Here is a 15896-nt window from a genome sequence, read left to right on the forward strand (position 1 = left end):
GCCTGGATACGGAGATTGTGCTTCCTCTATATTGTTTTTTGGCTTATTCGAAATAAATACAACATAGTTTAATGAAATGTTAACAATTGGACACCAAGACGTTCCTCTAAAATACCTCTGAACTCTAACACAGACCTTTTTAACTTCGAAGTTGATTAGACTTTTAAAAACGTGTTCAAATGACGAACCCACAGTAGCGCTTCTTCTCGGTGGGTCGCGTTTACGATCCGGTGGTAGATTCTGCTGAGCACTGCTCTTGCTAGGGCCAGTGTTAGCAACACCTCCGATTTGAGCCCCGTGAGCTCACCTACACGCTAAGGTAACGCTAATATAACGTCTCAAGGCTATCAGCATAGGCGGGAAAAAAAGTAGAGCAGATAATCTGCATGCGACCATGGACGACTTAAGTTAAGCATTCTGGCGTAGACTAAATATAGCAGGTTAAATGATAGACATTAAAACTTTAGGTTTAATTGATTTTCATATACATAGCTCATTCAAACATAATATTACGTTTGATAGAATTGATAGCATGACTTCAAATAGTGATAATTTAAAATATGAAACACGTTAATAAAAAGTAAATTAATAAACCAAAATACCTAGCAACACTTGTCAGTGACATCAATTTTTGGTTACGATTCGTCTTACGCAAATTAATTATTGATTATATTTTATTATTCTTTTTCTTCATTTGTAATATTTAATCTAAACATAATCTTTAAAATTCTATTGTATTTTAAATAAAAAAATCCAACAATAAAAAAAAAAGTTAAATTTAAAGTCTGCAGTTATAGTGTAGGGAACATGTCTGCAATAATAAAAAAAGAATTTAAAAAACATTTATTTTATTTAAAAACAAAATCACTTCATTTGTATCATGTGAGCCAACGACCAATCATGCTTGAGCTCCTCGTCTGTGATCTTTATTCCCTCAGCCGTGACCACGCCGAGCTGGTAGCGTTGGAACGCGCGAGCATCTCTGTAGAAAAGCACCTCCATACTTTTACGTACAACCGCACTGAAAAAGAAAAAAAAACATATTACATTATACAGGGTGATCCTTAAGACTACGGCTGTCCAGGCAAAAGCATGTTTTTTTTTATTGCTTATATGGGTGGACGAGCTCACAGCCCATCTGGTGTTAAATGGTTACTGGAGCCCATAGACATCTACAAAGTAAATGCGCCTCCCACCTTGAGATATAAGTTCTAAGGTCTCAAGTATAGTTACAATGGCTGCCCCACCCTTCAAACCGAAACCGCATTACTGCTTCACGGCAGAAATAGGCAGGGTGGTGGTACCTACCCGCGCGGACTCACAAGAGGTCCTACCACCAGTGATTACGCAAATTATAATTTTGCGGGTTTCATTTTTATTACACGATGTTATTTCTTCACCGTGGAATTCAATCGTGAACATTTGTTAAGTACATATTTCATTAGAAAAATTGGTACCCGCCAGCAAGATTCGAACACCGTTGCATCGCTCAATACGAACGCACCGGACGTCTTATCCTTTAGGCCACGACGACTAGCGCGACCGCAACGCATGTTTTAATCAGAAAATAATATTGGATATACCTAATTATAAAACTTAGCTCTAATATTGATTATTATTGATTTACCAGTATTGTAGGATATGAAAAAAGAAATTAATTGTTAATACGGTTTGCTAGTTAAACATTTTTTTTTTCTATTACATATATTTTTTCACATATATTTTTTAACATTGAAGTCGCTTTCACATTTTCGTCTTATGAAATAGTTGTTCTTACATAGCAGTTTCTTGGTCCAGAGGTCCTTTATCCACTGCGTCCCTCAGTAGAGGAGTCGCCATGTAAGCTCCTAGCCCGTTCGAGATCACAGCATCTTCATAGGCTGTTCCCAATTTATCAACAGCTCCGAGAAAGGGTTCACCATCCTGTTCAATTTTTTAAATGAGAATTTATAATTTAACATTTTATATAACCCATCATTAATTATATTTGTCAAATAAAATTGTATTCGAGTTTCTATAGTCATCAATCATTTGAGGCTTCAAATCTATAATTATATATAAAAATGAATTGCTGTTTCGTTAGTCTCGCTAAAACTCGAGAACGGCTGGACCGATTTGGCTGATTTTGGTCTTGAATTATTTGTGGAAGTCCAGAGAAGGTTTAAAAGGTAGATAAATATGAAAATGCTCGGAATTAAATAAAAATTACGATTTTGTTTTTCCTTTGATATGTTGCCCGTCAGACGGATACGGTTTGTTTTAACTTTATTTTATACAAGAGTTTAGATCTTTTATTTATCGATTGAGGCACTACGGTTTTATATAGCCTGTATATAAAACAGTAACATATGTACATAAATGCTTAAAATAACTAATGATATACTATAATTAAAAAATATAACAAAATTTCATCACAAACCTGAATACCGGCAACCACATAGCTGTTCCAGAGGGGATCCATCTTGCTCCTCTTGTTGTAGAGGACACGAGTCAACCAGCAGTGCAGAGAACGGGGCTTGAGCTGGAGACCATCTCCAACACAGCGCTCATCAATGCTGTCGATTAAGAATTAAATTTATACTAGCTAACCTGGCAAACGTTGTTCTACCATATAAACTATTTCTAGGAAAGATAAATAACCTAGATATCGACTGCAGCGCCCTCAATCGGGCTGATTATGAATCTAAGCCATCCAGGGTTTTTTTTTTTTATAACAACTCAGAGGCAAACGAGCAAGACGGGTCACCTGATGGTAAGTGATTCACCGCCGCCCACGGTCACCAGCGTTTACGCCAGTGTATTCAAATCGGTCCAGCCGTTTAAGAGTTCAGTAACAAACACACACACAGAAGAAATATACATATAAAGATAAAACTATGATATTCTATGACCTAGTAATATCATGATAATAATAATGACATTGTATTATATAAATTTTACATTAATGAGACATGAGTTTTAACCAATCAATTAAACTCCAATGAAATAATTCCTTCCCTTTTCGTTCCTTAAACTTCAACTGAACCCGTCATTAGGTATGTATTAACTACATTTATTTGGCACCTATATGCTATTGACACTAATCTTAGGCCTCAAGATTGGTAGGAACATTCATGATTTGGTTTGCTGCAGTCTGATAACATCCCAACATTAAGTCGACCTTGTATAAGTTAAAAAAAGAAGCAAACAAATATGAAAACACTAACATTTTTTGTTGAATGATATCCTTCAAATACTGAAAATCAGCATAGTCTCCTCCGCAGCCTAGTAGTATTAAGTCATTGACTTTCATCACGCGGGGACAGTCTCGAAACCGGGCCAATGACCCGTACGAGCCCAGTGTGTCACCGGCGATAACACATCCCTTGTCAAACTTAACTCCGATGACAGTTGTGGTGGTCGTGATGGGGCTCGCTGAGCTGTACAGAAACGTAAGTTTGGATAATTCCTGTTAACTGCACAACTTTGAACTGTTTGAACTTTTAAAACTTTTATGATTTATGGATAAATTCTAATTTAAAAATTGGCTAATATTGTTTGTTTATGCTTTTAAGAACATTGTACTTAATTATGATGTATATTTTTTAGAATTTTTTATTTATTTTGATAGGCATTAATGCATCAACTTATAATAAAAAATATTTTATAAATTAGGTAGGGGATCAAATGATTTTCCGAAATTCAAAATTTTATTTAAAGATTCGAAATATTTCGGCGTGTCACTACAAAAAGTAATTACATTTTCTATTTGTCTCGAAGTGAACTTACACTAGTCTGTAAATATCAAGTGGCTTTAGTTTGTTTTTATATTTTTAGGTTTTTTAGTAATGTGGATGGTCATACAAAGCGGTCTCTATAAAAAAAATTGTTAACATCTACAGCTACAGCAACTGCTGTTTATTCTGATAAGTTATGAACAATGATTAATACTTACTGAGCTGTAAAATCCTGTACACCGTGCCTGGATGGAGCAATTGTGGAAGCATTTCCAGGAAAATTATAAAATGCTCCAGGCGACGGTCCGTTTTGCCACAACGGCGTGGGGTTCATCGTGTCCCCCATAAAAGCCATTGTTATATTATTTTTAATACGAAGTTAAATATTGTTTCAGCTTATGAATTTATGTAGGTGTTTCAGTTATTCTTTTTGCCAGTTTTTGCAGAATGACAAGCGGCTATGATTTTGACATGTAGGTACTACATTAGGCAGTGTTGCATAAATTGAAAACCAAAATGGAAGTGATGGAAAAGACTGAGTTTTCGAAATTTTCACGTCAAGAAAATCACAAATCACTAGATAAACAAACGCTATACTAGCATAAAGTCAAAGCTATCTGTGGCTACTCTAGGCAATTATTTGTTATAATTAAGGAGCCAAACAAAATCAAAATTAGACTTTTACATGACAGACATTAAAACTTTAGGTATGATTAATTTTCATATACATAGCTCTTTCGAACATAATACATATTATGTTTAATAGAATTGATAGTATGATTTCACAAAGTGAAAATTTACAAATATGCAACGTACATTAATAAAAAGTAAAGTAATAAACCAAAATACCTAGCAACACTTGTTAATGACAATCATTTTTTTGTTACGATTTGTTTTACGCAGATTAATTGTTGATTATATTTTAATGTTATTTTTCTTGATTTATAATTTTTAATCTAAAAATAGTCTTGGAAATTCTATTGTATTTTAAATTAAAAATTCCAACAAGTACAAATAAAAAGTGAAAGTTAAAGTCCGCAGTTATAGTGTAGAGAACAAAAGTAAAGAGCTTAATCTCTGTGTCTGAAAAAGTATCCGTCGAAGACTTCGATCAATAATATTAATCAAGTCAAAGAGCAACCATAAAGTGGTACCGTACCTAACATCGCTGTAATTTAATTTCAGAGAAAACTTCGCTACGCAGCTTCACTCCGTATATTTTATTTATACAATTGATAATTGTTAAGGCACAACATGCACAAAGAACTTAATTTCGTTTAGAAATCAAGTAGGAATAAAAAAAGGTTTTAAAAGATTATTTGATTAAAATTACATCGCACAAACAAAAAAATTTCAGTTATGTGTTTCAGAAAATTTATTCAAATAGAACAAATTTTAATAGAAATTAATGTGACCATTTTGCTTTATAGATTGATAAGATCGCCTACAGTAAGTTACTAACTTCAAGACCTTCACTGACATTTTGATTTTTGAACGAGTACGACAACAAAAGTTACTAGCTTCACGTCCCTATTATTTCTTTCAAAATTTTGATACAACAAAATGTCTAAGAGAGGTTCGTGAAATTCTAAATTATCCGAGTAAATCGATTCAATCCATGTGATATTATAGTACACAATATGTACGAATCCATAACCATACGAAAACCATTGCTCGGAACCTTTATTTCGAAGTGATTCTATCTTATTGATTAGTTGGTGTTTTGGTGAAAATGTATAGTGTTATGTTTTTCTGTTTAAAGGACGTGGTGGTTCCGCGGGAGCGAAATTCCGTATCTCCCTGGGTCTCCCAGTGGGAGCAGTAATCAACTGCGCCGACAACACAGGTACTTTTAACTAATGTTATTGTGACGAACCTCACATAACCTAAAACCACACGATGCTCTGGGTTGTGCATCTAATGATGATACCTATCGGACACAAATTTGTGTTTTGATTCATAATGATAATCTTCCTTGGCTGTGTCTGAAGATGCTCGACCGATAATAATTAAATGCATAGTTTAAATGATCAAGTATTGATTGTCTTGAGAATTTACAACAATAATACGTCAGCGGTCGGGGAACTTTTTTGATTATTACCCCTAAATATTTTTGTGTAAGTTGATATTACCCCATGGCGAAGAACAAAAAAAAACGAAATCGCTTCTTTTTAGTATATTTCATATTAAAGCCCCATGATAATTTTGAAAAGAAAACAATAACTAAAAATTTAACGATTCTAAAGAAGTTTCACTTCAATATATACTTTTTATTCACAAAAGTTTCATTTTTACCCCCCAAAATTTCATTTTACCCCATTTGGGGTAATTTACCCCGGTTCCCCGACCGCTGATATAAGTAGAAAAATTATTGAAAATTATCATAAATATTTGAGAAGTGATAGTGTAAAATTTTTAATCTACCTTTTCGTGCTCTTTTCTCTGGTTACTCCTAGTAAATCTGAATAATATGAAGTACCTACAACTATTTTTTTTTTAAAAACTACCTTCAGTTTGTGACACTTTTTCGTTTAATACAAATTCTGCAAACATTATGAAGAAGAAGATGCCAAAAAGCCACGCATAAAGTGGTTTCATACTAATGTCTCTTAATTATTTCAGGGGCAAAGAATCTGTATGTGATCGCTGTCCAAGGTATCAAAGGTCGCCTGAACAGACTGCCGGCGGCCGGTTCCGGGGACATGATTGTGGCCACAGTCAAAAAGGGTAAACCTGAACTCCGGAAAAAGGTCAGTGTATATTAATTGTCTCATGAAAAGTTTTAAAGTATTTTCATCTTATTTCTGTTTCTAATTGTATAATAATATACAGTCAAAGTTTATATGAATAAAACTGTAGAAGGCTTTTACATACTGAAATGATATTTCTCTAAATATCCTAATCCTAATAAAGGCTTTCTAAAAAAATTATAATAAATAAACTTTTGAGTTCATTGTAATACATTATAAAGGATTATTGCTTAGTAATATTTCACTATAAGAGGAATTCCAATCAAGCTATTTTGGGCAAGAGACTGTTGTTCCAAAATTAATTGATACCCAGACTCCCATGGCCAAATTACTTTAAAATACCTATATTCAGTTTTTTTCTCATTGATACAAAATACTTATCAATTTAAAAACTAGTTAACTGAGTGTGTAAGTGGTTGATATCGACCCCTTTCAAATCCCTACTCTAGTATTTTGTAAGGCAATACAGATAGGACTAAAGTCAAACATATTTTTATAGCTTTGCATTCTGATTTGAAGAATGCTATATAAAACTATGTTTCAAGGTTTAAGCTGGTGTTTGCATTATGTCTAGACGTCAACAACTAGAAACACCAAACAAACACTGGATGGTACCATCCATTATCCTTTTGATTATGTTACAAATTTGAAACTATAAAATTGACATAAACAAATCCTGTTGTCTACTTCTATTAAGTCAAAACGCTTTTCAATCATTCTATAGCTATTTTGGTGATAGTAAAAGCTGGTTGTTGTAAATTAAAAATTTGTTGCTCATTAATACCTATCATATTTTATTTTGTTACAACAAAAACCAAGGGTAATGTGCTTATGTGACATGGTTCCAGCATAACCAAAGGTACCCCTGATATTTCTCATATTCATTGTGCTGATGGTGACCACTCACAAAAATACTGAATGAAAACGTTTTTTGTTTTATTCTCTACCCTAGGCTGTTAATGTTTTTTAAAATGGATTTAGAATTGACACATGTAATCAAACTCGGATGGAACACAATAGGAATCATGTTGGGTGTACATTCCAATCACGAAAATACTGAATGAAAATGTTTTTTGCTTTTTATTCTCTACCATAGGTTGTAAATATTTTTTTTAAATGGATTTGGAATTGACACCTGTAATCAAACTCAGATGGAACACGATAAGATGTTGGGTTTACATTCCACTCACGAAAATACTGAATGAATGTTTTTTAGTTTTTTATTATCTATGATAGGTTGTAAATGTTTTTTAAAATGGATTTGGAATTGGCACCTGTAATCAAACTCAGATGGAACACGATAAGAATCATGATGTATATAATATATATATATTTTTTTTAACAATCACGCCACGTTGACTGGCCCCGTGATAAGTTCGTAAAGAACTTGTGTTACAGGTACCAGATAACGGAAATAAATATAAGATTTTTATTATACACATACATAGTTAATATACATCCATAACCCTGGAAAAGACATTTATATTTATCATACAAATATCATCCTTTGGCGGGATTCGAACCCGCGACCCCCGTATGTAGTGACCATGTCACTTACCACTACACCAGACGGCCGTTTAAACTAAACTGAATTGCTATGATGATATGCCAGAGGTTTCGCTATTTTATTTCATCTGAAACATGTTATGCTGAAACACCTTGGCTGACTGAGCATTTCAATTGAATACAACCTCCCAACATAAATCATTTTTATTGAACTTGAAAAAATTTTAGTGAGAAAATATAAATTAAAATTTTATTGCACAGGTAATGCCGGCAGTGGTCATCAGGCAGCGGAAACCGTTCAGAAGGCGTGATGGAGTATTTATATACTTTGAGGACAATGCGGGTGTCATAGTCAATAACAAGGGCGAAATGAAGGGCTCGGCCATCACAGGGCCTGTAGCCAAAGAATGTGCTGATCTGTGGCCGCGTATTGCCTCAAACGCGAGCTCTATCGCTTGAATATACGTTTAAGATTAGTAGCTGCGTTTTACTTTCCTTTCCTAGTACATCAAAATCAAACCCGAAAAATTATAATTTGCGTAATAGACATTTACAATGTAAATGCGCTAAGCTTAAATATACGTTTAAGATTAGTAACTGCGTTTCACTTTCCTTTCCTAGTACATCAAAATCAAACCCGAAAAATGATAATTTGCGTAATAGATATTTACAATGTAAATGCGCCACCCACCTTGAGATATAAGTTCTAAGGTCTCAGTATAGGTACAACGGTTACCCCACCCTTCAAACCGAAACGCATTACTGCTTCACGGCAGAAATAGGCAGGGTGGTGGTACCTACCCGTGCGGACTCACAAGAGGTCCTACCACCAGCGAATATTTCGAGCCATATTGCGTTTTTATATGAAAGGCAGGGCAACCAATATAATACAGTTGAAGACATTAGTGGATGAAGGGGATATGAAACAATTTTGAGGAAACAGACTACAAACTTTTGTTAGGTACTTGTACTTTTTCTTTGAACATAATTCTCGTCATATGAAATTTCTAAAAATAGCCTTTAAGCTCGGGGTTTTAAGGCCTAATATGGTTTATAGACATATAACACTCGTTCAATGTAAAAACTCAAAAATCTTAGAAATGGTAGAGTACGCGTCACTTAATAAGAACACTGGCGGTCAAACTGCGCAGTAGGCTATTTATCGATGTATTTGGTGGTATGAGGTGCGGCGCGGGGCGGGCGGGTCACCTGCCGCATGCTTGCCGGTGTGCTATTGGTTCGTCAGTCGACCTTTGCTTTCCGCGCTGGGTTCACGTTACGTTCGTTCTCAAAATACTATAGCGCACATAAGTTTTAATTACAAAATGGTTTTACATAGAAAAGTGAGAAAAATGATTTATGACGTATATTGTTTTATGAAGAAAGAGGCTGATAATAATGCAGTTGATAATTTGAAATAATGCATGAAACGGACCGCAGTGGCAACAAAATGTTCCGAGTCTAATCTAATTTTTAGGGTTCCGTACCTCAATAGGAAAAAACGGAACCCTTTGATCACTTTGTTGTCCGTCCGTCCGTCTGTCTGTTCGTATTCAGATTAAACATTTTACGCAGAAATTAAACATGTTTTTAATTCTATTTCATAAAATTCTATCTAATATATTATTTTTAATGTATCTACCATGTACGATCTTACCACCGTACAATTTTATTATAGTTAAGGAATGCCGACCACCAACAGTACCAGAACGTCATGCTTACTCGCGACAAGATCCACTTTTTGCCGCGTGACAACAAATAATATAATATGAATTTAATTACAGCCAAAAGAGTGCATCACTAACTATCGTACAATTCACATCAAGAGAAATTACCATCTTTATAACTTTATCTAAACTTTAACTTTCATAAACTACTTTAACTTCAAACTTATGATATCTTTCTACGCTCTCCTGTAACATGTAACTGCATACAGCTACAAGAGTACAGAATTACTAAACTGTACATACCTATAACCAATATACGAAACCGCGAGCGAAAGATTACTTCAAAAATAAAACAAAATTACTTAGTATTTTCGTGCGCGAGTGTATCCATGCGCAAACACACCCCCTCCACTTTCTTCCAGCGTTCTTTTTACGTGACGCGCGCTCTACTTAACCCCTCCATCAACTCATGTCTTCAATTGAGATTTCGCCTGCATGTATTAGCATAGACACTTAATATACTTGAGATGTATTAGCGTGGAGACATTCACACTGGTATCTTCATATTTTTCAAATATGGCTTCCGGCGATGCCATTAGCGTTAGTGTCGAGTTTATGAAAATCTTTCATTAATAAATAAATATAGATTATGCATATATACTGCTACATGAAATATGATATGGAGCAAAATGAAGTTGATTTAACTGAGACTGATCAATTGGAAGAAAATAATGTGAACAAGAAGAGATGGGATGAAATAAAATATCGGTAAAAAGACGGTTCAAGAAAGACTTCAGAAGAGTTTTTGGAAGAACCCGACAAGCCACGTTCACTTTTCCACCCTTGTGCACTTTCATAGCCGTTTAACAGTTGATAAGCCACTATTATTACACGTTTAAACCAGAAGAACCACAAAATTATCAAAACAATTAAGACGTCGCTCCTTCATTCCCGCCAAAAGGACTCTTCTTCTTCTTCTTCTCAGTCGTGTCACTCTTGACAGAGTGGTCGTGATCGTCATGTAGTGTTGGAAGGGGCAGACTTGATGCGTCTCACGATGTCGCGCCATCTCTCCCTGCTCGAGGCCATTCTACTGCACTCATTTAGGGGACCTCCCACTGCAGTTTTAATTTGGTCGGTACACCGCATTGGTGGCCTCCCGCGCGGTCTTGTACCATCAACGCTTCCCTGTACAACGACTCAAAAGGACTCAGTGCTGTCTAAATGCCGTGTAATTTGAACATTTTGAACCAATAAACAAAACATATGTATATTTGTTTTGTCCATACTTAGTGTAAGCGGATAATATTACTGGTGATAAGACGTCATGTGAGTCCGCACGCGTAGGTACCACCACCCTACCTATTTCTGCCGTGAAGCAGTAATGCGTTTCGGTTTGAAGGAGAGGGCAGCCGTTGTGAGAGACCTTAGAACTCATCTCAAGGTGGGTGGCGGCATTTACGTTGTAGATGTCTATGGGCTCTGGTAACCACTTAACAGCAGGTGGACCATGCGCTCGTCCACCTATTTAAGTAAAAAAAATATACATTGTAATTCAAACCTTATGAATTCATCCAATCTATTCTGTGTTATTGGATGCTCATACTTTGTATGCATATAATAATTTAAAATCTTATAACCTCATGGCATCACAAGAAACCGATTGCCATACTGAAAAAAATTAAAGAAAAGGCAAGTAATTAAGAGTTAAATTTTATTTTATAGCAAATTACAATCATGAGTTAAGAAATGCACTTTTTTCTTCATAAAATAACTGGTCGTTTTTTAATTGATACTCGAATGTAACACAATAATAATTATTACAACTTTTGTAATGTTATTTGATTATATTGTATCTGTATCAATTTTGTTTAAAGTAACTTATTAAAGAACATTTTCAGTTTTCTTTACTATAAATTCCTTTTAATAATTTCTAAGAATATTCCTTTGAACTTTAGAATCATTAAAAAGAAATGAAAAAGTGAATTACATAACTATTTGAAACCTTTTAATACTCTAACATCTTCATTTAAGAATATCTTTCGTTTTGTGCAGTGGAATCTGATTATATAATTTTTATCCATTGACAATCCATTTTGAAAGTGCGATCAGGAATATAACATACCCAATATAAAATTTAACATCAAAGGTTTTTATTTATATCTGCTGCCAAACTTGCACTGCGAACATTGAATACCTATGCTAATAGTTGAACACTAGTTTGGTTTATGTGTAGGTATTTTATTGTACATAGAAAGTTAAGTCTCAGCTTATACACATTATCGCAGACCCTCTGACTAAATTATTTTGGTATTTTTTTTATATATTCCTGATAATGAATGTTGAAAAATAAGAACAAGACACCCATTCCCATACTTAGCTCAGCAGTGTTCAAATGCATACAGTCTCTGTCGCACTCAAGAATGTTCCTTAACTTAAAATGAGACAAACTATGGTAATCAGATTACAATTATTTTTATCGTCTCTTCTTATGTGATTTAGTGGGTCCCTTGACGAAGCACCAATCAACTGATATCGCTTGGCCGAGTATATCTGCGCCATCCAATGCTTCACGTGCACTCTGCGATCACAACATTGATTTTATTAGTTTCTTTTCTATATTATGAATTCATAGCCAGCCATTGCAAAGGACCGAAGTCTTTGAGCAAAATTAAACTAAGCCCACACATGCTGATCTCATTGATAAAATGGTAATGGGATTATAAAGGAGTACAATATTATAAAATAGAAGCTGTATTAATGTGTAAAAAGGAAATTACTTTAAAATTATTATGAATTTTAAATAAGTTCATAATAGTTTTTATGTAAGTTCTTAAGAACATTTCATCTCAATAGACTTCTTCTTTGACTTCAAACGTGAGTAACAACAATTTATAGGTTCCAATAATCATTTTGTACCTCTTATTGGACATCCTTAGCAATGAAACAAAACAAACTTTAACAATTAAAACTTTTTTTTTTTTTTTTTTTTTTTTTTTATTGCCCTTGTAGGCAGACGAGCATACGGCCCACCTGATGGTGAGTGGTTACCGTCGCCCATGGACTTCAGCAAACTGGTTTCAATATTTGACTATTTTCATATTAATTGCTTTGCAACTTATGTAATCCAGGACGAATGAATAACATTGTGTAATAAAATCATATCTGAAAATATCATAATATGGATAAATACTAGTAATAGGGCTTGTTGTGAGTTCGCATGGGTAGGTACTATCGCCCCGTCTAGGTCTGCTGTGAAGCAGTAATATGGTTCGACTTGAAGTCATGTTTCAACTCATGTTACCTGTTAGATGGCGTATTTTCATTGTTGGTGTCTATGGACTACAGTAACCATTATAATCAAGCGGGCCGTGAATTCTTTCATCCAAACAAAGCAATTAAAAAAGATACATACGAAGTTTAAGATGTATACAGTGGATATCTTTAAACGAGCAATTCTTGTATATTAATATATATGTATATAATTTGAATCTCGGAAACGGCTCCAACGATTTTCATATAACTTAGTATACAGGGGATTTCGGGGACGATAAATCGATCTAGCTACGATTTATTTTGAGAAAATGTTGTTTTATTCGTGTTTTCAAAAATTAACTCTTCCTGACATCTATTGGCGAATAATAATACTATTTTTCTTAATTGAGGGCAACTAACCGCTTTAAAGACACAACAAGATGGCGTTATCAAAAAAAACCGGTCATCATTCAGTATGTATAAAGTGGATACCAAAGCACAGTAAGTCTTATATTAATCAGTAGCACTAAGTACTTACAGCGGCTTGTTTATAAGTCTCGTACTCAACTAGAGCGTAGCCTTTGAGGAAGCCTGTGCGTCGGTCCAGATTCAGATGAATATTCTTTATCTCACCAAACTCGGAAAATTGATTCTGTCAACAAAACAAACTAATATTGTTTCCACTGATCGAATCACCGATCCTTATAAAAAAAGGGTGCGTGTACTTATGTACGCGCGTAAGAAGTTATACTTTATTTTTATTAATTTTTATTTTTTTTTAGATGTTAAATAAATATATTTAATGTTAATAATTTAATAATATTTAGTATGAATTATATTAAAAAATAATTTTGTCATTTATATTAGTAAAAAATAAATGCTAATCACACTTTTTTTTACGAGTGAACATGCGCGAAAGTTCACCTGCGGCTATATTCAGACTCTCCAAGTTACGGCGGTCGTATTTTAATGAGCGATTTAGTGGGCAACTTCATTTCTGTTAAATTTGTGTCACGGTGCGCGTGCATCGTAAAATTTCACTCTCATCAATTTTTCACAACGCGCCTAAAGAACTTCAATAAAATTTGTAATAGTGGTCTGCATATATTCTATGAAAAACTTGACATATTTTTATTAAAAAAAAAGGATTTGTATTACATACTTATTCTATTGGTCATATAATAATTTAATCTTATTGGCAATGTAGTAATGTAGGCAGCGGCTTGGCTCTGTCCCTGGCGCATTGCTGACGTCGATAAGCGACGCTGACCACTTACCATCAGGTGGGCCATATGCTCGTCTACTGCTCGCATGTTGCCTAGAAAGGCAATAAAAAAAACCTATAGTCCTATTAAATTATTATATTATTATTGATCAATACTATTCCACAGATTTACACTAATGTTTCAAAGTGGCTACATTCACATTTTTATGAATATGTCAATGTCCCTATTGATGCGTGTCTATTTACCAACAAATACATTGACATGACAAAATATCTTTTCTTTGACTTAACCTATTTCACATTTCACATTAATTAAATAGGAATATACCTTTTAATCTTTCACATTGTTTTTTTGTAATTATAACCATTTCAAATTAAGGTGTGTCTCAAACAGTAGCTACAAGTAGATACAAAGTGGAAATTTTATCTTCTAAATATAAATAAAAGAAGTTTTAATTGCCTGTATATCTTCTTCTTGTGCTTCTTCATGTACATTACTGACAAACAGGATCCAGCCTTCAACTGATCTCTGAGGTCCTGGTGTACCGCTATCGCCTTCCGGAGCTAAACTGTCGTATCTGCAACAAAACAATACAAAGTTTTGGCCACTGTTGGACATGTTAAGCCTGGTTCGGTTGTGGGTTTTTCCAGAGTGGAAACAGAGCTTCTGTTGATTAGCAAGAAATATTATTATTCAGTACAATGGAAAATGACAAAATCTGTGTATTACCTTCCGCGGTTACCCCGTTCTGCAGCACTGCCTCCACCGGCTTCGTTGCCAAAACCACGACCTTTTCGCTTACGTGCCTTCTCCTTAAGTCTAGCGATTCCCTCTGTAACATTTTTAAATACTGTAATTTTACACTAAATTTTTTTTTTATTGTTGGGTGCATGATCTCACAGCCCACCTGTTGTTTAGTGGTTACTGGAGCCCATAGACATCCACAATGTAAATGCGCCATCCACCTTGAGATATAAGTTCTAAGGTCTCAAGTATACAACGGCTGCCCGGCTGCTACGGCAGAAATAGGCAGGGTGGTGGTACCCACCCGCGCGGACTCACAAGAGCTCCTACCACCAGTATATTATGTGTTATTTTTGGAAATCAACAACATTACAATTTTTAGTTTACTTTAAGCTTAATTTAGTGCAAGAATAATTATAAAACACGTAAGAATCACCAATGTAATGTCCTAAAGCACGAAATATGAAAAAATGGGGAACAAGCAATCTATATGTTAGATTTATATGTCTTAACAAGTCTGGTGTGCATCATTTTGTATGTGTGCATTTAAATTAAACCCAGTGGTGAAAGTTTAACGTCGACCGGCGATAATAACATTACAAATGTAAAAAAAATTCAGTCGGAAATTATAACCTTAATTGAGACAACATTTCCCGTTTTATGTCCACACATAATTGCTTGTTTAAGCTACGAGCAGACTTTACAGATAATGAATAGGAAACAAAATTTGATTAAAATATTTTTAATAATATCAATTGTTCCACTTACGTTCACCATCTTCGTCGACTTCAAATTCTTCTGAATTTTCGATATCTAGCACGTCAGCCATGTTTTATAGTAGATTTACGTTATGAGAAGTAGTAAATAATTTAAATAAAATGTAATTAATAAAGATGTATTTATCTAGAGACCATATGAGTTTAAAAAATCAAAAAGTTACACAAATTAATCTTGAAAACTCCGCATCAAACACGACCACCATAGATTATTCCATAGATTATACACTTATTATATTTGAGAGATTATTCATAG

General features: G+C 34.3%; 3 protein-coding genes across 3 annotated transcripts; 1 reads left to right on the plus strand and 2 right to left on the minus strand.

The window, feature by feature from the left end:
• Window positions 1-834: 834 nt before the first annotated feature.
• Window positions 835-4995, minus strand: LOC101746822 (proteasome subunit beta type-4). Its single transcript, XM_004933225.5, has 5 exons — window positions 3935-4995; window positions 3207-3419; window positions 2420-2555; window positions 1778-1923; window positions 835-1021 (listed from the first exon to the last, which is right to left on the minus strand). The coding sequence occupies exons 1-5, from the start codon at window positions 4069-4071 to the stop codon at window positions 865-867; spliced, it is 789 nt and encodes a 262-aa protein (XP_004933282.1). The 5' UTR covers window positions 4072-4995; the 3' UTR covers window positions 835-864.
• Window positions 4996-5258: 263 nt separating this feature from the next.
• On the plus strand, window positions 5259-8448 carry RpL23 (ribosomal protein L23). The gene is made up of 4 exons (NM_001043762.1): window positions 5259-5292; window positions 5479-5562; window positions 6339-6466; window positions 8234-8448. The coding sequence occupies exons 1-4, from the start codon at window positions 5280-5282 to the stop codon at window positions 8429-8431; spliced, it is 423 nt and encodes a 140-aa protein (NP_001037227.1). The 5' UTR covers window positions 5259-5279; the 3' UTR covers window positions 8432-8448.
• Window positions 8449-11341: 2893 nt separating this feature from the next.
• Y14 (RNA binding motif protein) lies at window positions 11342-15831 on the minus strand. The gene is given in 5 exon segments (NM_001044113.2): window positions 11342-12220; window positions 13433-13546; window positions 14580-14697; window positions 14850-14952; window positions 15633-15831. Coding segments are annotated over 5 exon segments (501 nt in total). The 5' UTR covers window positions 15694-15831; the 3' UTR covers window positions 11342-12115.
• Between the last annotated feature and the right edge of the window lie 65 nt (window positions 15832-15896).

The sequence above is a fragment of the Bombyx mori genome, chromosome 2 (genome assembly GCF_030269925.1).
Source record: "Bombyx mori chromosome 2, ASM3026992v2".
Lineage (NCBI taxonomy): Eukaryota > Metazoa > Arthropoda > Insecta > Lepidoptera > Bombycidae > Bombyx > Bombyx mori.

What these genes read in the sequence shown, in the direction of transcription:
- LOC101746822 (XM_004933225.5), bottom strand. Translation starts at nt 4,071, where the DNA reads ATGGCTTTTATGGGGGACACGATGAACCCCACGCCGTTGTGGCAAAAC. An exon ending in GTACAGGATTTTACAGCTCA is followed by an intron (nt 3,420 to 3,934) that starts GTAAGTATTAAT and finishes GTTTCTGTACAG; the next exon opens with CTCAGCGAGCCCCATCACGA. An exon ending in ATGTGGTTGCCGGTATTCAG is followed by an intron (nt 1,924 to 2,419) that starts GTTTGTGATGAA and finishes AAAATTGAACAG; the next exon opens with GATGGTGAACCCTTTCTCGG.
- RpL23 (NM_001043762.1), top strand. An exon ending in CAACTGCGCCGACAACACAG is followed by an intron (nt 5,563 to 6,338) that starts GTACTTTTAACT and finishes TAATTATTTCAG; the next exon opens with GGGCAAAGAATCTGTATGTG. An exon ending in AACCTGAACTCCGGAAAAAG is followed by an intron (nt 6,467 to 8,233) that starts GTCAGTGTATAT and finishes TTTATTGCACAG; the next exon opens with GTAATGCCGGCAGTGGTCAT.